The 20,973-nt window shown below is 36.5% G+C and overlaps 1 protein-coding gene across 1 annotated transcript in view; it reads left to right on the plus strand.

Annotated features, from left to right (window-relative positions):
• The window catches only part of CPQ (carboxypeptidase Q), a 495,137-nt gene that overhangs the window by 311,234 nt on the left and 162,930 nt on the right, over positions 1 to 20,973 (plus strand). The window contains exon 5 of the mRNA XM_017875290.1: positions 12,840 to 12,951. Coding sequence (XP_017730779.1) covers positions 12,840 to 12,951 — 112 coding nt within the window. The remainder of the gene's footprint in view (positions 1 to 12,839; positions 12,952 to 20,973) is intronic.

A 20,973-nucleotide genomic window follows, 5' to 3' on the forward strand; every position in this document is an offset into this window, starting at 1 on the left:
AAAAAAAAAAAAAAAAAAAAAAAAACTGATAATTTCCTTTTCTTCTCCATTCCCCATGCTTGTCAATCGTTACAGAGATTATGCTCAAATGTGATATCAAGAAATGCTTTTAGTCCCCAGCTTAAGCTTCATTTCTATGTGAAATATGGCAGACTTTTGATGCTTTCTCTAAGTATGTTCTCCCTGCGTTCAAGGCCCTTTTAGGGAGAGAGCCAGTCTATGGCCAGTCTTGCTAGCTCTGTAAATGCCATTGACAGTGGAATCATTCTTAAATTCGCTATCATCAGGTCAAAACTAACCCCTGGTGCATTTTGGGAAGCTTCAGTTCAAACACCTGAATTCATTTTCACCCACCGCTACCTGGTTACCTTGTAACTCCAGAGTTATTTAGAGAGGTTTTGTATGTGATTGCTTAAGCTACAGCTTCTTCCCCTTTGCAACCTATTATTGAAGTAAAAATGTAACTTAGCTATTTCACAGGCATATGGATGTTTTTAAGTGGAATAAGTTCATGCTGTTTTAAATTAGGTTCACCAAACAACATTTCTAGAATATTTTCACCTTTCTAAATAAAGTGCTTTTGACTGATACTTCCTCTAATTCAAACTGGCAGTGCATAGTACCCTAAACCAGGGCCTGCATAAGCAGTCTGTATAAAACATGCTTATGCTTTTCAGCTTCCCAAGTGAATCTTTCCTAGAGAGAATTGTTTTTTATTGAATGTTTGAGGTCATCTTACAATAATTATGACACAATCAGTAATGGCAACAACTTAAAGAGTTTACACTATGTGCCAGGAATATGATAGTGATAAACATGTCATCTCATTTATTTCTCACAACACACTTTTTAAGGGTAGGTTTGTATTATTATTCCCACTTTACAGATAGGGAAACAAAGGTTAGAGAGATTAAGTAACTTGCTCATGTCAAGGTGGTAGGGACAAATTATTGAAAGCACTCGTTATGCCATGTGTGCAAGCAAAAACTGGCAGATTAATTTTTAGCATACTAAAATAAAAGGTCACGCATTAGAGAAAAGCAGTCAAAATAGGTTCTGCCCCATCTTTCGTGAAGCAGACAGAGGGATATGACTGAAATAACCCTCGGCTCTGGGTCAAAATCTCTGGCTTCTATTTTCAGGCCCTCCCACTTGGGCAAATATTCCTTCTCTGTGGAAAAGTAGAATATTGGCCACAATCTCCTAAAGTCATTCTAGCTTTGATAGGGTGTGATTGTAGGAGCCTGCAAAGGTATCTAGAGTCATTGTAGGTTTCCTAATGTATGTAGCTCTATGCAATTAAAAAGATTAAGTAAATCTTAGGAACTGTCAAGAAGGTTCTTACAGTTTATATATAACATACAAAAAAAATTATAGGATATATCATAGTTTTGGTTGCTACATCTCCAAAATCTAGTGAAATTCAAGAAAGTTTCAGAAGGAACCACCAAAATGGCGTGATGAGACTATTATAAGGGATATAGCAATCTTCAGCCTGCAAATAGAGAAAAAAGTCTTATTTAGAAACGTCTACAAAATTATGATTGTTATGTATTTCATACTTGAGAAAGTAATTTTAGCTCAGATAAAATGAAGTACTGTTTTACACAGTGGATGACAATTTTGTGGAACTTTCCATCTGTAGAATCAAAAAGTAAAAAATAAATGTGAAAACAGTCAAATGTAGAAATAACAGTCCATCATAGACTATCAAAGGACCCTATAAAGTATGGAGTTCTCCCCTAAAAGTTGGTATTGCCAGGGATCATAGTTATTATGCCCTTCTACTGTATGTCCCAGGGTTCCAATGGAAGTTATCGATACAGCATAGCTCCAATTCAGGAAGGCAAATTTTAAGTTATAAAAGGTTCTGTTTAGGATGGCAGATTTCCTTAATCATTAATTTTACTAGTAGTATAATATAATGTTAAATTTTTGTTTTGGTTCCAGTTGAAGAGCAGCATGATGATAGGAATTTTTACTAGAAAAAAAAATACTAATATCACAGGAAAACATTAAGAGTTTCTTCTCTCTGAATAGTGGTCACGATGAGCCCACCCTTCCTTTTAGAATCATAGAGGTTGACAGTGTGTTTGGAGATGATCTATCTCATGCCCCCCCCAGGGCAGGTGTCCATTCTTTACCTGGCAGGTGTTCCTTGCACCTCTGTTTGAACAATGCCAATATTTGGCAGCTTATCCTCTGGGGAGTACTGTTCCCTTGTGGGACTGCTCAGGTTTATTCTTTACTGAGCTCAAATCTATGTGCATATGCTGTCTTCTCACTGGCCTGATTATACCGTCAGGGCAAGTCTACTGTTCTTGCAGATGAAGCATCTAACCCCTTACAGTCTTCTCTTCTCCAGTGTAACATATTCCGCTGCTTTTCAAGCAATGCACTTCTAGACACTGGAAAATCCTGACAGCTCTTTTCTGACCACCATCTCTTTCCAAACTCTTTCCTCAAGGGTCCTGGAAGGAAACAAAAGGGAGTGAAAAAGCATTTGATTTATTTAGAGTAAAAAGCGAGTATTACTTCACATGATCAACAGCTTTATTTTATTTTTATCAATGAACCTTAAAATCTTTAAAAACATTTTCCCATGACTGAGATACTGTTAGCTCAATATGCTTGTTGCCACCACCTGAGTTTCCTGATTGTTGCCAGGCAGACTGCTATCAACTCACCCTCTCAAAGTGCAGTGTGCACTTCAGATTTATCCCCACTGAATTCTCTTGTCAGTTTTAAGCTATTATTTCTGCTTCAGGATATTTTACAATCTTGATTATTTGGTCCAACATATGAATGATTCATCTTATGTTTTTATCATCTTAAAATTCATAAGGATATCTCCAAGGTATTGATGGAAATGTTAAACAAGATTATATCAAGGGCTGAGTTAAGCAATGCGAACATTCAAAATTTAATGAGAAATATAATTTAGTGAGAATGGTACTTTGATGCTTGTATTTCCTTTAATCTTGCTCTAATTTATAGCCTATTAAAATGTACTGTTTATGCTAATAAATACAACTTAAATTTTAAAACACGTGTTTTTGTTTGTATTGTTGTTTTTCAAAAAATGCACAATTGAAAAAAAAAGCCTACTTTTCTTTTTTTTTAAGGTTTTCCACAGGTTGTGATTATTCAACACATGGCTACAATCGACTGATGAGATTTAACTGATTTAATGTATGAGAATATAATCTAATGACAAGTCAAAATAATTAGGGGGACAGGGACAACCTCATGAGGGTTGACTTTAAGAATCTAAATCCACAACATGACAATAATGTCACAATGTCCATTGATGAAGAAAGTGAACAGTCTTTTTTTAATGATGTTCTTTTATTTCAGTTAATTGCATTTAGAGAGAGGACAATTAAACTATTCATTCTCCTCTGTGGTATCCATTAAGTTTTAAAAATTACCTTGTCTTTCTGTTACGTTCTTTTAAAATAATTATTCCTTATGGACTCTCAGTCTAAGCTAATTTTTATTTGTTCTCTCCAACAGGTCTATCTTTATAACATTTGAGCTCCCCCTACTCCTTATCTTTGGAGTTCACTTTTATGGGGACAAAAGACGAGTTTTCTATGCTTTGCGAAGCATGATTATGCTTCATGTTAGCTTTGGAATTAGAAGAAATCATTTTTGGACCATTCTTTTTGAGTTGTGATACACAAACATTATAAGGTTAATCAGCATTTTAGCTTGCTAGTGGCCCTTGATTCTTATGAAACTAAGATAATTACTTCTCTTTTTTCTGCAGATGTGATATTTGACTATGAATATTGAAGTTAAGCTTCAATCCATTATATTGTAAATGGAAAAGAAGAGTTTTTCATTTTAGGTATATATACATAATACATATATCCTTTTCCTTGGCTCTCATTATGTTTATATTAGGTACAAAACTAGTTAACATGTCTATTCTGGCGTTTTTCCTCCGAGATATGTAAATTCTAATAAAAAATAAGACCAGATCGGTGGAATGGGGATAATAGTATTCTTTTAAACCAGGATGCAAGAAAATGAAATGTTTAATTTTTGCAACATCTCCTTTCTAAAACAGAATATACTGATGGAAATTTGGCTTGTTTCCTAGAGTCTGAACACAGGGGTTATTAACTGCAATGACTGGGCTAATACTATGAGGTGGAGTATGATAAAAGGATTAAAAGCTAGCAGATACTGTGCTTGGATAGCAAGCTGGATGCTTGTGCAGGCATGGAGCCTTTCAAAGTAAAATTGGCTCCTTGACACTCTGTCCTGAAGCTTGTGCTGATTTTAACATCATTAAAATCAGGTCATTGAGAAGTCTTCTTTTAGGGATGTCTGTAACCTTCCTTGACTGCCTTATGTTTAAGCTAGAATTTAAGCATCCAAATAAAAGTTGTTCTCAGGTGTCATCATCATAGGAAGCCATCCAGCTACCCTAAAGTTCACTAAAACGTCCTGGAACTTGAGTTGATTGACTTCTGACTCCCCATTGTCAGTGTGGTCCAGAGATATGGCAGGCAGGAGCCAACTGCTTAAGGTAGAAATGCTTTGAGTAAGTTTGAACTGCACAGGCTATCATGGCTGGGTATTTTTCAAAGCTACGTAGGATTCTGGAATTTTAGAAACCATTAGGGGCCAAGAAGAATCTGTCAGCTTATAGATCTAAATGTTCAAAATTTAAGTTAAAGCCTGTTTCTTTTGGTAGGAAGCACCTTGACTCCCATTTTTTATAATGAAAAATTGATGATATATCTATTAGCTTGTTTAAATTGAACCATAGAAGAGTCCATAGGAGACCAGGTGCAGTGGCTCATGCCTTCAATCTCAGTACTTTGGGAGGCTGAGGTGGGTGGATCACTTGAGGTTGGGAGTTTGAGACCAGGCCAACATGGCAAAAACCTGTCTCTACTAAAAGTACAAAAATTAGCCTGGTGTGGTGGCACGTGCCTGTAATCCCAGCTACTCAGGAGGATGAGGCATGAGAATCACTTGAACCTGGGAGGCAGAGGTTGCTGTGAGCCAAGATCACACCTCTGCACTCCAGCCTGGGTGACAGAGTGAAACTGTCAAAAAAAAAAAAAAAAAGTCTGTAGGGTACCAAATGCTTTTTTTTTTGGAGACAGGATCTGGCTCTGTGGTATATATTGGAATGCAGTGGTGTATTCATGGCTCACTGTAGCCACAGTCTTCTGGACTCAAGCCATCATCCTACCTCAGTCCACTTTCCCCTCTCCAGTAGCTGGGACTATAGGCATACACCACTACACCTGGCTAATTTTTTTTTTTTCATAGAGATGAGGTCTCACTACATTGCACAGGCTGGTCTTGAACCTGGCCTCAAACGATCCCCTCTCCTTGGCCTCCCAAAGTGCTCAGATTACATGTGTGAACCACCATGCTCGGTCTTCTTCTTTTTTTAAATCCTACCCACTTGGCATGACAAAGGCCTAGGACGTATAGTGAATAGTTGTAAGGAATGAGAAGTTCTAACTGTGCGCTGTACCATGTTTGGATTTGATTATGGGCAAGATGATCAATATTAGCATAGAAGTTACTTAAACTCTCTGTGTCTCTTCCCTTACCTCAGGAAGTTCAAATACAATGTTGTAATTCAGCTCTTCTCTTCCTGTCCTCTCAAATGAGACAACTTATACTGTGGTTGCTGAGGCTAAATAGAGGAGGAATTCAAATACATGATTCTTCAACTTAAGAGAAGGTCATCTCCAGTTGCGTCTAATCATGACTTCTGGTTAAAACTAGTTGCCTCCATTTCATGAGAATGATTTCCTTCCATAGACATTCTCTGCTGTTCTCCTACTGTCAAGTCAATGTTTAGTCAGTTCCAGCCATTTCCTGCAAATACACTGCAATCACATTTTATAAATCTACCAAGTGCTTGGTTTTCATGTGCCACAGATAAATTAGGTCTTTCTTATTTTATCGTGAGCTATCAGTCTAGTAACATGCTCACAGCATGCAACCAGGAATAGGCATGATTTCCTTTTTGTGAATCTAATCTGAGTGTCCTTTACAAGTAAGAGGGGATAGTCGGGGAGTGGAAACAGCTCTTTTCAGGACCAGCTGGGTGATCCATGAGCATTTGAACAGATGGCCCATTTTTGTGTGAAAGGATTCTGTATCCTACAAACTAACACCCAATAGCTTCACTGAAAAAAAAAAAGCTTGAAGATAAGAAATCAATTCAAGAGGAACTCACGTGTTTGCTGTGTTGCCTCTGAACACACCCTGTATGTCAAGAGCTTAGCTTTATTCTGTAGACCACCTAGTCTGAATCATTGGGGAGGAAAATATTTGTTCAAACATAGTCCCTTTTGTCTGTGCTGGGCAATAGCACAATACATTCAGCAACTGCCCTCTGAAAGTCAAGTCTTTGTCTCCAGTGGGGATTATGAAAACATGGATTTCTTGAGAAGTGCCTGCCCACCTGTGTTTAGATTTTAAATTGTGGGAAGATGCTTGACAGCCAGAAAAGAGATGCTCAGGGAAAAGTCTGTTGAGGTTATAGAGACTTTTTAAAAGACCATTTCCTCCTTCAAAATTATTAGAATAGAAGAGGAATTCTTGAAAACTGTCATGGAATATTGTATTGGATGGAACCTTGAAAGGTTTTATTTATCTCCTCTCTTTTAGCTTTCTGTCTAAGGCCTCAGAATGTAGTCTATTTTAGAAACTCTCCAAGGAAGGAAATTTTTCGTAACCTTTCCCCTGTTAGTCATTTTTTTTAACTTCAACAAAAGTCTGCATCAGAAGATTCTTGCTTGCTTATATGACCCTAATGCTCACTGCTGCAGTCCAAGCCTGGCTTCTTTTGCGCTTTCTTCTGCTGTTCATATTCTTCACAGTGAGACCTGTCTTAGCTGAAGCCCATTATTAGGTCACTCCTTGGCCTCTTCTGTAAGGCTAAATAATGAGTTATTTTTTTTTTCTCCTTTTTTGGTACGTCATATTTTTTCAACCATTTAATCATTTTTGTTGTTGAAAATTTGGGGACTTCCTGTGTCTGGAAATGCATTAAGCCTCAAACTTTGTAGCCCTAAGACTTTTCCTGCTACCTTTTAAAATACACCAAATAAAATTAAAACTAGGAGAAGAAAGCCGCTGCAATTTTTTTAAAAAAATCACAGAAGCCCAAAAAACAAAAAAACCCCACCGAGTAGCTGTCTTTCTGGTTTTTGATTGAGAAGACATTTGTAAAATGAAACATACGTTATTGTCAGATGGGCCTGTTGTCTACTGACAATTGATCAGCATGAATGTGGTCAGGTTTAGATGAATATCTGTACAACTCACGTAATTTTTAATGAAGAAAGTTAAAAGCTAAGCATGCCAAGAAAATAAGTATGACTCAAAAGTGGCCCTTTCTTAGTATATTAGAAGTATTATAGCTTCTAGTTACCAACGGCCATTGAAGATGACTGGGCCATTATTGCAATACTTTTTAATATGCTTCTGGATTCAATTATTGCAGATTTTTACAATTATATTTGATCTCTGTTTAGTTTATAAGGGGGACACTATCTTTGTCAGGTTTTAATATCAAGATTGTGATAGCTTAGTAAGTAAATATAGACATTTTCTATACTTTCTGTTTGCTTTAGAACGGTTGAAATAGAACAAGATCAATCTGATATCTAATGTGTGGTTGAACTCACTTCTAAAACTGTCTGAGCCCCTTGACTTTCAAAGGTAGGTCTTTGATAATTCTTGCTATAGTTTAACATATCACACATATGGAAGACTTTATTTATCTGTGTTCAGTCTAGAGACTAGTAATGGAAGGATTACACATGTTCTCACCACTGAGTTGCAGAAACAGAACACTATCAGTGTCTTTGAAGGTCACTGTGTTCCCGTACCTGATCACCTCCTCCTGTCTGCCCTAACACCCATTTGACATAAACACAATCCTAAATTTGGTATACTATTGCTCTGCTTTTTTTCATAGTTATACTATCTTTATCTTTGTATATATTACTGAAGATTATATTATTTAGTTTAGTTGAAATTTATATTATAGAATCATACTCTTCTGTTTCTTTTGTCTATTTTTTGTTTTTTTGCCTATTTTTGTTTTGAGATTCATTTATATTTAATAATGCATCACTAGGTCATTTTCCATTCACTTTACTGAACGGAAAATAGTCCATTGTATGACTATTCCACAATTATTTATCTATTCTACTGATGATGGACATTTGTGTTTTTTCAGTTTGAGAACTTTTGAATGTGTCTATATGACCATTTTGGTCCATGTCTCCTGGTATGAGAAGTCCTCTAATGTTTACACCAAAAGTGGAATTGTTGGATTGTGGAATGTACATATGTTCAACTTTATAAGGATATGTCCAATTGTTTTCCCTTAATGATTTTAACAATTTCCTGCTCCTACCAGGAGTGGATAAGAATTCCTATTGCTCAGCCTCCTTGCCAAGATCTCATTTGTGTGATTTTAAATTTTTTGCCAGATAGTTGCAAAGTGGTATCTTATTAAGAATTTAATTAACATTTACATTTCCCTGATCGGTAATGGAATTGGTCATCTTTTCAAATGTTTGCTGTCCATTCATAATTTCTTTCTGTGAAATACCTCTTTATGTGTTTTGCTTATTTGCTTTTTGGGTCGCTTGTCTTTTTCTTGTTGATTTGTAAGAATTCTTTATCCATTTTGAATATAAATCATTTTGAGTTATATATATTGTAAATGTCTTCTAATTTCTAGCAACTCCTCTCATTCTGTGATTTCTCTTGATGAACATAAAGGCTTCATTTTATGATAGTTAAATTTATACATCTACTATTCATGCTTTGAATTTTATTCTGTTTTAAAATCTACTCCACACTGAAGATATAAAGATATTTTTCTCTATTGCACTTAAAACTATCATTATATTGTGTTTATTTATTTTCCATCTTCCCACCAGAATCTAAATTCAATTAAGGCAGAATATTTGCTTGTTTTATGCATTTCAGTATCTCTAGCACATAGTGGGAACTCAATAAAAATTGTTGAAGGAAACCATGACTGAATGCCAGAGAGCGTGAAATGTTCTTCAGTATCTTGCATTAGCTCATTTTCATAAGAATGCAAGTCCTCTAAGGCTGTTTCCTCTCCCTAGTACTGCCATATTTTTCATATGTCTCATTTTCATCTCATAATCAGGTGGATCCATTTGGACTCAGTGTCTTCATATGCACCAGTAACAGAGGGGCTTGTCCTCAGGCTGCTCTCTGTACATCTTTGATTTTGTCCTTCTCCACTCTCAGACCTACAGCTGGCCTGCGGGTGGATGTATGCCGTTGCCATTCCAGTTCCTTCTCCTAGCAGGCTTTCATCCAGTGCATTTCTGTTCGACTGTGGTGTATTCTTCTCCTATTCCCAAGGCCCTCTTCCCAAGGTAGTCAGGGCTAATGTCTACCTCACAAATAACAAACCCTACCTTTCAAAGAACTAGAGTTCCCATTCTGCCTTTCTAGTTGTTTTGTTTACGGCTGCTATTGCTGTTGTTTTCAGACTAGTTTTTTACTCTATACTGCATTTGGAAGAGATGGTGGTGAAAAGGAAGTTGTGGGAAAGGAATTGGTCAGTACCTTGAGTGCCTCAGGACTCACAACACAAGGGGCAGATTGGCAGGTGCCCACTTCTCTGTTGATTCTAGGCCATGTTTTTGCTCAAAGGAGTCCGGATCTGGCAACAGAGGCAGTGAAGGGACTGTGCATTTTCCTAACGTTTATCAGGTGATATTTTTCATGAAACTGCAGTTTATAGCATTTCTAGGTAGTCTAGTTTTGTTTTGTTTGTCTAAATCAGATCCAAGTTTATTATAACGAATGTTCTTTTATGCCTGACCCTGACATAAGAGAGATTTTCAGTAGCCTTGCGCGTTGGTATATTTTTCTGGGTTATCTTTTGTGAGGCAACATTAAGGAATGCTAGCCACATTCCATTTTGAGTGAAACCTCCTGCACTGCTATTTTCTAAGTGTATGCAGAAGCTCTTATAGTTGGAAAATTCAAGTTCATTCACATTGCTACTGAATTAGAAGTACCTTTTTATTATTACCTAGTTTTCAATCAATAGATATTAAAATTACTACTACTATTTCATTGTTGCCCCAGTTTTTTTTCTGATTAAAAAATATATACTGAAATAAGCTCTGATAATCCAAAGAATATGTAATCATTCTTCTATAGCACTATACCAAAGACCTTATCCTATGGAATATTGTTTAGTTTCCTATCATTCAAAAACCATCTTTCCAATTTTTTAACTACTAGTTTAAGTAACATTAAGTAGATTACAGAATGGAGAAAACATAAAGAAGTATGATCATAAACAATCTCAGTTATTCTGAAAGAAACCTGAAGAATAAAATAATAGCTTCCTTGACTTAGTTGCTCCTATGTATTATCTGAGGAAAAGTTTATTGAAGCACATTTTGACACTTTTAATCCACTGGAACGTCATTGGGAAAATGTTCTGAGAGTCATGAGAATGTTGACTAATTGGGCTGTTTGTCCCACATGGGATTACACCACTTCTTTCTGAATCAGAAGTTCCTGCTATTGCAACATGAATTTTTCTTTATTCTTTATTTTTCCCCCTTAGAAACAATCCATTTGGGTTCATTACATAGCCATTTGTTAGTTTGGGGGATTGTGCTTGTTTGTAACTACAGTGAAGTCATACTAAACTGGGTCTGTATGTAAGTCAATGGGAGATCCCACAGCTGCTCAGTGAATCATTCAGTGCAAAGGGTCACCCTAGTATTTTAACCCGAAAATCCTGCTTTCCCAAAGTAATGGGCAATTTTTATTTTAATCATCAAGAAGATTGGTTCAACTTTGGTTTACTTAGTACATGTTGTGCATACACATCAATCTGTAAAACTTTTTAAAAAATTCTATTGAAGTATAATATTCTCAGAGAAAGTGCATGAATCCTAAGTGTATATGGTGAACTTTCACAAACTGAGTACACCTGTGTAACTGCTACCCAGATCAAAAAACACAACGTGACCAGCACCCCAAAAGGTTTCCCATACCTCAGTTTTGTCACTAACCCTCCTCACCAAAGGTAATCACTCTCCTGTTTTGTGTGTTTTTATACTTTATATAAATGGAATTATACATCATGTGTTACTTTGTATCTGGCTTCTTTCATTCTTTGTTATGTTTAAGAGACTCATAAATTTATCATGAGTTGTGTTTGTTTATTTTCCATTTCTACCTTATTGCTGTGGATGTCCCGTTGATAAATACAACACAATGTATTCATTCTATTGTCAGCAGACATTTGATGAGTTTTCTTTTTCTTTTTTTTTAGGAGGGTTAGGCCTATTATGAATACTCTGTTATGAACATTCCAGTACATCTTTTTTGATTAAAGTATACACACACACACACACACACACACACACACACGTCCTGTTGAATATATAATGAGGAGTAGAATTGCTGCGTCATAGTTTTGTGTACATTCAGATTTAATAGATAAGCCAGTTTTGCCAGGGTGGTTGAATATACTTACACTAGGAATGTACAAGAATTCCAGTTGCTTTACCTCCTCACAAATATTTGGCATATTTTGTCTTTTTCATTTTAGCCATTCTGGTCAATATGTATTGAATGTGGTTTAATTGATATTTCCCTGATGATAATGAAGCTGAGTATCTTTTTATATAATTATTAGTAATTTGCATATCTTTCTGTGTGAACTGTCTGTTCATATGTATATATATGCTGAATATTTTCTGTTTTTCTGTGGGTTACCTTTTCACTCTCTTAATGGGGTCTTTTGATGACTAGAGATTACTAATTTTAAAAAAACACTCTCACATACTAAAGATCTTAGTAAATATTTAGAAAATTGTTAACCAAATGTGTGAGGATCTCAGTAGTGACATGTTTAATGCAAAATATAATTTATTATTTTTTCTTTTATGGTTTATACTTTTTGTGTCCAGTTTAAGATATCTTTGCCTACTCCAAATTGACAAAGTTATTCTATGCCTTCCTCTAAAATCTCTTTAGATATGTAATTCATCTGACTCCATATTTGTATGTTTTATAATGATCAAGATACGTTGTTTTTCAAACCAATATTCTATATACCCCGGCATCACTCTACTTGGTTTTTAACTTGTTTGAAATGTGTCCACAAAATTTAGTTTCAGTGAATTTTTTTATATTTTCTTAGAATTACTAATACTTCCTGACAAAAATTTCAAACCTGTGATTTAAAATGTGTAATATAATTTCTAGATTTATTTAATACTAATGTCAGTTGAAATTTTCTTTAAAAGTTCTCCTGTTCAATTGGATCTAGTTTAGAAATCCAGCTATTTATTTATTCAACATCAATCTATAATGCATAAAACAATTTTTAAAAAATAGTGTTCTCATTTTCTCATTTAAATCAATTCAATACATGTTTATTATGTTTCTTCTAGAATTTGGGACAGTTAAGAATGTGGTTGAAGTTTCGAGCTTCATTTTTGTGTCATTTAGGTTTTAAGCCATATAATAAATTTATCAAATATCTGTCAGTAATAAGCCAATTTCTTTAGTAGTCAAAATTATATTAATAAATAAAGGTACAAAGTGAGGATTTTTATTACTATTAGGATAGCCTTAGACCCCTTATATAATTCCTTCTTACCAAGTTTTCCACTAATAATGACACATATCTTTAAAGACATAAAAATAGAAAAGAAAATATAAAAGTTTCATTTTATATTTTGAATACCTATAAATGTTTGCTCTTTGATGTCATTTTTGCTTAGTTTTATTTTTTGTCTTTTTATTATTTGTTCTAGGTTGTACTGGTCAGTGGACATCTGGACAGCTGGGATGTTGGGCAGGGTGCCATGGATGATGGCGGTGGAGCCTTTATATCATGGGAAGCACTCTCACTTATTAAAGATCTTGGTAAATATTTAGAAAATTGTTACCTAACGTGTGAGGATCTCAGTAGTGACATATTTAACTCAAAACACAAAATACTTAACAGATTAGTTACTATGGTATGTTCAAAGATCCTCTTGAGGTCAGTTGATTCCCAGAAAAGAAACAACTTATCCTCTTAAAGAAATTTTTATTCATGTGTACTCCAGACATCTAAAGTGTCGAATGTTATTATCAGCCACTGGGGAAAATGAACAAGCAAATAAAACTGAAGCAAACATAACCACACCAGCTAAAAATATGCAAGGAAAATATGACGAAATGCAAAGAAAAATCAGCAGCACCTCCTACTTCCTTACCCTTATTCATCTTAACACATTATCGGACTATTAGGACAATGGATAAAGGCCAGGCATTTTTCCATCATAGAAATAAAAGAGTAACCTAGGATAGAAAGAATGATTTCCATTGCCACAATAAGGAATCCAGGCAGATAATTCTTTGCTGCAAGGTCTGTCCCATGCATGACAGGATGTTTTGCAGCATCCCTAACCTCTTCCCACTAGAAGCCAGTAGCACCCTCCCCTAACCTCAAGTTATGATAACCAAAAATGACTCCAGACATTGCCAGATGTCCCCTGGGGGGCCAGGGGAAGCAGTTGCTCCAGTTTGAGAACCACTAATATAAACTAATAAAATTATCTAGGTAACCTGAATACAGGGTCATTTTGTTAAAGAAAACAAACTAATTGGAAATCTTACACTGTATACACACTATGACAGAAAAGATTTTGACCACCTACTTTGTTTTTTATAAAGCACTTTGTAAAACCTGGGCATGTAGGTTTAAAGCATCTCCTCTGTTCTTAAGGCTCTTAGAATGGTGTGGGTAACCTTCACACATACATATACACACAGTTATCAATATAGACATAATTTCAATATCTAATTTTAGAACTAGGGAAGGTTTGAGAGAGAAGTTATCCAGCAAATAAACCTGAAAATCACACATTCCTTCACAGAAGATCTGGGAGATTCTGTGTTAATTCTCTCCTCCTCTTCTCTTAAAAATATTCCCTTGGCTATCTCTTCTTTCTGTTTCTCATATCAGTCCAGAATGAAGTGAGTTCTAGAGGAAAGCAGGAGAAAGTCAAACATTTTCCTCTTCAAAAGCACCGATAATGATTTTAGACATTAATTTTATTTCAGTATGTTCGACCAGCTTGATTGGAAGCACAGTGGTGGAGTAAAAAGAAAAACTTTCTTTAGACCCATTTGAATTGGACTTTAGGTCACTTTATGCCACAAACTACATTTTGGGCCTTAAGCAAGTCATTTGAATGCTCTGGATTCATTTTCCTCATCTCTATTCAGCTGTAAGCTTCAGAGTATTTCATTTGCGCTAGATTGGAATAAAAATTATATCTTCTTTAAGCTTTGAATCCTACTTCTTTGGTATTCAGCATGGACCCTAAATCACTGTTAACTGAATTGAATTCAATTGCATGGACAAGTGTCAAATACCATGCAAAAGTGATTTGAGCATCTTTTACCAGTTCTCAAAGTACATCGACTTCAGTAGCTTTTGATAGCTAATGACCAGTCTCTTTAATTCAGGACTTAAATCTCCAAAAGATTTCTGAAAGTCTATATAAAGATGTGAATAGACCTCTAAAATAAAGAGTAATATTTCTTTTGAGTAGGCGTTATGAGGAGGCACCATAGTATATTGTTAAAAACACAGGATTCTGGAGCCAGACTGCCAGGGTTCAAATCTCAGCTCTACAATTTCTTAGGTGTGTGGCCTTAGGCAAGTTACTTTACCTCTCTGTGCCTCAATTTTCTCATCTGTGTAATGGGATAATAATAGTTCCTATCTCATACAGTTGCTTTGAAAATTAAATAAGCTGTTCACAGAATATACTTAGAACATGGGCTAGGCCAACCCAAGTTGTCAATAAATGTTAACTTTTATAACTTAATAAGCATGATTCTGACAGTACCATTTTTTTAATGTAAGAGAAGATGATAATTTAGTTTACCTCCATCCCCATTAGTGATTACTTTGCCTCCTAACTTTGTATATTTGCTATACTAATGTAACTTTAGGGCCAGTTCTTATGTATCCCTAAAATATCCTTTCCCTTTTCTACTTAAGTCACCATCCCTTGTACGATAGAAACCTAGTGACCCCTCCACTTTTTAAAATTTCATACTAAATTTTTAGAAGTCTTAAATTTATCCTGGTCACTTCTATATCCTGCTTATGTTTATTGCCCAGTATCTACTCTGCACCTCACTTTCCGTGATTGCACCCATTGAGTCTTACTCTTTAATTTTGAAATTGTAGATTTCTATTTGTAGATTGCCTACATATTTTAATATGAAGAGCTAGGTTCAGCATGTAATGTATGAATTCTGGATGAAAATTGCTGATATACTTGAACTAGAAATACAGCTTTGGGCTTGAGGCCAAGAAATAAGTTCATAATTATATTACTTAATTACATGGAATCCAATCTGTTTAATTGGTAAAATGTGAAAGCTCTGTGGCAATCTCTTTTTCCAAGAAAAATGAGACTCCTTTTGGATGTTATTCCTTGGATGATGTGTCGTGCAGCATGTCAGAGCCCCTCAGTGGAGCTTGTTAATTTGAAGAGTTGGTCCAGTGGGGATCTCTGATATTTGGAAATATTTTTCTAAGATTCATCCTTCTGGTATCTTCTTCTTTGTCTTCCCCTCTCATCACTCTTATAGATTCACTTTTTCATTCAAGCCTTCAGCATAAATTATATTCAATTGATCTAACAGAAGAGTTATTTGTGCTTTGTAAATATAATCAGTCATTCCCGAGTAACCGTCTACAGAAGGCTATTTGCTGTGAAGTGTTGTTGAGTACTTTTCTGTGTTTGTGGTTTACTGGACTTGAAACTGTTTATTTGAAATGTTATTTCCTGGAATGTTCTGGTGTCAGTGCCCAAAGCCTATGGCCAATGATGCTCCAAAATGCTCATTTGGCACTTAGAAAATAACCTACCATCCATCCCAAATTCTTCCAACTGTATCATTTTCTGTGAAGTTAGAATTTTGAGTTTTCAGGTCTAAAGAAATGAAAGATATGAGAATTAACAGTATTACCTGGTTGTTGGAATGTGGGACATATAAGAAACATTTTTCCAGAAAAAATGTAAATGTTGAGCCTCCTGACCATGATTACTATAGAGCTTGAAAGTCTATGTTTTAGAAAAATATTTTATTGGTATGTTTCTTCATTCATTCACTCAACAAATACTTGTGCATTGACTGCTGGTTCATGTGTCAGATGCCTTGCACCAAAGAGGAAAGAGAAATGGCCCTTTAAGTCCTTGAAGCAGGAGAGACATTTAATTCAAAAATTGCAATGAAATTGTGGTAAGTTCTCTGAATGTAGGATGTACGAATTACTTTGGACACCTGGTAAAGAGACGGACCAACATGGCTTGACTGGGTCAGAGCAACTTCACTAAGATGTTATTTGAACTTTCTTTTATAAAGATAAATAGAAATTCCTGAGGTGAACGGTGCAGAATGAAGTATTCCCAGTATTCCCAGCAGAGTACAGAGCTTCTAGTTCTGTACGTCATTAAAAATGAGAAGAAAATTGTTGACAGTAGCAGTCTTGGGATTATGAGGGGAGGCAGGGGTTGTGGAATTACAGGAGAGATTCACTTTTTACCTTATATATAAATATATAATGTTAGATTTTTGTGTAATAAGTGTGGGTTACTTCAATAATCAAGCAAAAGCCATCAAATACTCCCCTACCCCCACTCCCAAAAAAGAAATGAAAAAGAAAAGAGTTTTGGTATTGTCATTATCATAAACACCCTATTAACAGAAACAACAGGGCAGAGGTAAGGAGTTGGAAGAGTTGTCCAGGAGTCACCAAGCCTCCCTGGCCCAGAATACAACCATGAAGACAGCCAAAGGCATGGCAGGGCTTTGATTCAAGTTCCACTGTAGCTAGAGCTTTATGCAGCGATTTCCAATGCAGTGGGTTCTCTCTTAGAAGTGGAGACCCATCTGGGAAGAAGGTTTTCTTCCCTAAGGCTCTGGTCAAGTCTTTCTTGGAAAAGCCCCAGGAAATGCAATTCACGGTAACAGAGAAGAAAATGAACAGCCTCCAGTGAAATGGAAGCCTAAAGGGTAGAACTAGAGATAGCTGGAGTCCTGAAACGAATCTGGGACTAGCCCAGACTTACAAAAGATATCTCCTTTGGAAAGGACCTCCCCACTGGGTTTAGCCATACCACTGGGTATAATAAAAGTGTTGAGATCTAGCATTGACTGAAGATTACTATTGTAAGCACTGTGCTAAGCACTCCACTAAATACATATTCTCCTTTATTCCTGAAAATAAACCCAAGCAGTAGGTAAATTGTGTTATGTTCATTTTACAGAAGAGGCAACCAAAGCAGAGAAAAGCTAAGTACCTTGCCCAAGGTCACCAGCTATTATGTGAAAAATTTAAATCTAGGCAGCCTGATGCCATGCCCAATACTCTTAAGTACTTTATGATATTGTTTTAATGGAACAACATTCCCAGTCTGTTTCTAGGAACACTCATCCTCAGGATAACAAGAGATATAAAGAAAGGGGGGAAAAGTGTCTTATGGTCAAATAAGTTTGGGAAATCCCTCTTGGTAATTTCTTTATTAATAAATAACCTTTGTTGGGAGAGTACTCCGTGGGTATAGTGTACTTTGGAACACAATGCCCTGCGGTATTTTTTGAGGTGGCAGAACTGAGTAAGAATACAAGAATCCTTACACGGATGTGCTTCTGGAAGTGAGTACAAATAGCCTTGGATTTGTTTTCATTCTAGATTTTCTAGGCTACATTTGGGAGCTTGAGATTACCAGAATATTGACAAACTAGAACCATATGATAATTCCTTAATTGCCATGATAGAGCCTATTCTTGTGTTTCTCCCTGAAGAACACTTGTATCCACCCAAGTGCAAACTCTAGCTGACAACTAACTTTTTATCTGAGTCTATTTTATTCAAAATGAACGTAGTATTATTGGAAATATTTGAAATATGCTAAGGACTCTTTCTATCAGGTTTTTCTATGGCCCCAGATGAACCTGAATTTGGTAAGTTTTTTTTATTTTCTAAAAGGAATTTTTATTTTAAAACATTCCATGAACTCTCCCTATTGCCATGTTGGATAGTCTTCCTGCACAATTATTTGGGAACAAAGGAAGGGAGACCAATGGCCCCTGGAAAGATATCCTGTTAAAATCACTGGTCCTCAATATGTTTGGCAAAAAATACATCTGCTTGTGAAACTGTCCAGGAAATTAACTTGTTCTAAATCTTAAATATTTTCCCCAGCATTAAATTTTATTTTTATTAATTTAAATGTTAATGTGTAGATGCTGCTTGCTTCTTTGGTTCTGAATTTTGGTCTTGATGTTTTATAATTGTCCTTATTGAGGAAAATACCTAAAACAGTAGAAGAATTAGAAACTTGAAGAAATTGTGAAGAAGGATTAAAATGGCAGATAGGAGGCAGGACTAGCTTGCAGCCCCCATTCTAACAGACAGAGCAGTGTGTGGAGACTCACATAGTGAACTTTTGCTCCAAGAACTACCTCAGGAACATACCAGGAAAGCCAGGAGAATCCTCACACCCTTTGAAGGAACTGGATCACTGCTGCAGGCTCCCTGAGATGCCAAAAAAACTGAATCTGTTTGCTTTCTCAAAGGAGAGGCTCATGGTCTGGGGCAAGCTCTCAGCTCTAGTCACCTGCTGCCTGGAAATAGATTTGGTGCTGTTATGGGGGCACTATGGGAGTGAGACCGGCCTTCAGGATTGCAGGCTGCATGGGAGCAGGGTAAGGCCTCTGACTGCCAGCTTTCCTCCACCTCCCTGGCAACTTGTATGACTCAGCAGAGATGGCCATAATCCCCCTGGGAATATAACTCCATTGGACTGGGATCCACACCCTCATAGCCCACAGCAGCTGCAGCAAACCTTGCCCAAGCAGAGGCTGAACTCAGACATGCCTACCTTTGCCCCCACCTGGTAGTCTTTCTCTACCTGCCCTGGTAGCCAAAGACAAAGGTCATAATCTTTGGGGAGCTCTATGGCCCTGCCCATCACCTGAGAAACCACTTAACCAAGTGTCCCTAGGGCAACTAGGAACATAACTGATGTGCTCTTGTCAGTGCCACCTCCTGGCTGGAGGCCAACCAACACTCTAAACAAAAACCCAACCAAGGATCCTCACAGAGACCACTTCACTCGCCTGATAATTCTATTAGAGCAGGTGCTTGGCATCTATGGCTGCAAGACCTGAAGACAGATCACATCACAGGACTCTGCAGACACTCCCTAGTATCAGTATGAAGCCCAGCAGCTCCTCTGGGTGGCTAGACCCAGAAGAGCAAAAGCAATCACTACATCTCAGCTCTCAGGAAGCCCCATTCCTAGGGGAAGAGGGAGAACATCACATCAAGGGAGCACCCTGTGGGACAAAAGAATCTGATTAGCAGCCCTGAATCCCAGACCTTCCCTCTGACATAGTCTACCCAAATGAGAAGGAACCAGAAAAACATCTGGGTAATATGAGAAAACAAGATTCTTTTACACCCCCAAAAGATGATACCAGTTCACCAGCAATGGATCCAAACCAAGATGAAATCTCCAAATTGCTAGAAATAGAATTCAGAAGGTTGATTATTAAGTTAATCAAGGAGGCACCAGAGAAAGGTGAAGTCCAACGAAAAGAAATCAAAAATATGATATGGGATATGAAACAAAAAATCTTCAATGAAATAAACAGCATAAATATAAAACAATCACAACTTCTGGAAGGCAAGAAATGCAAACTGCACTGGAAAGTCTCAGCAGTGGAATGGAACAAGCAGAAGAAAGAACTTCAGAGTTCAAAGACAAAGATTTCAAATTAACCCAATCTGTCAAAGACAAAGAAAAAAGAATGAAAAAATTGAACAAAGCCTCCAAGAAATTTGGGACTATGTTAAACATCCAAACCTAAAAATTACTGGTGTTCTCAAGGAAGAAGAGAAATCTAAGTGTCTAAAAAACATATTTGATAGAATAATCAAGGAAAATTTCCCTGGCCTTCCTAGAGATCTAGACATCCAAATACAAGAAACTCAAAGAACTCCTGGGGAATTCATTGCCAAAAGATCATCACCTAGGCACATAGTCATCAGGTTAACTAAAGTCAAGATAAAGGAAAGAATCTTAAGAGCTCTGAGGCAAAATCATCAGGTAACCTATAAAGGAAAAACCCATCAGATTAACAGCAGATTTCTCAGCAGAAACCCTACAAGCTAGATGGGATTGGGATCCTATTTTTAGCCTCCTTAAACAAAACAATGATCAGCCAAGAATTTTGTATCCAGCAAAACGAAGCTTCATAAATGAAGGAAAGATACAGTCTTTTCCAGACAAACAAATGCTGAGAGAATTCACCACTACTGAGCCAGTACTACAAAAACTGCTAAAAGGAGCTCTAAATCTTGAAAAAAATCCTTGAACTATACCAAAATAGAATATCCTTAAAGCATAAATCTCACAGAACCCACATAACAATAACACAATGAAAAAAAAGGTAATCAGGCAACAAATAGCATGATGAATAAAATAGTACCTCACATGTCAATACTAACATTGATTGTAAATGGCCTAAATGCTCCACTTAAAAGATACAGAATGACAGAATGGATAAAAATGCAACCAAGTTTCTGTTTTCAGGAGACTACCCTCACACATAAGGACTCATGTAAACTTCAGATAAAGGGGTAGAAAAAGATACTCCATACAAATGGACACCAAAAGTGAGCAGGCGTAGCTGTTCTTATATCAGAAAAAACAAACTTTAAAGCAACAGCAGTTTAAAAAGACGAAGTTGGGGGGGCGGAGCAAGATGGCCGAATAGGAACAGCTCCAGTCTCCAACTCCCAGCGCGAGCGACACAGAAGACTGGTGATTTCTGCATTTTCAACTGAGGTACTGGGGTCATCTCACT

Source organism: Rhinopithecus bieti, unplaced genomic scaffold (assembly GCF_001698545.2).
Source record: "Rhinopithecus bieti isolate Rb0 unplaced genomic scaffold, ASM169854v2 scaffold_8760, whole genome shotgun sequence".
Taxonomy (NCBI): domain Eukaryota; kingdom Metazoa; phylum Chordata; class Mammalia; order Primates; family Cercopithecidae; genus Rhinopithecus; species Rhinopithecus bieti.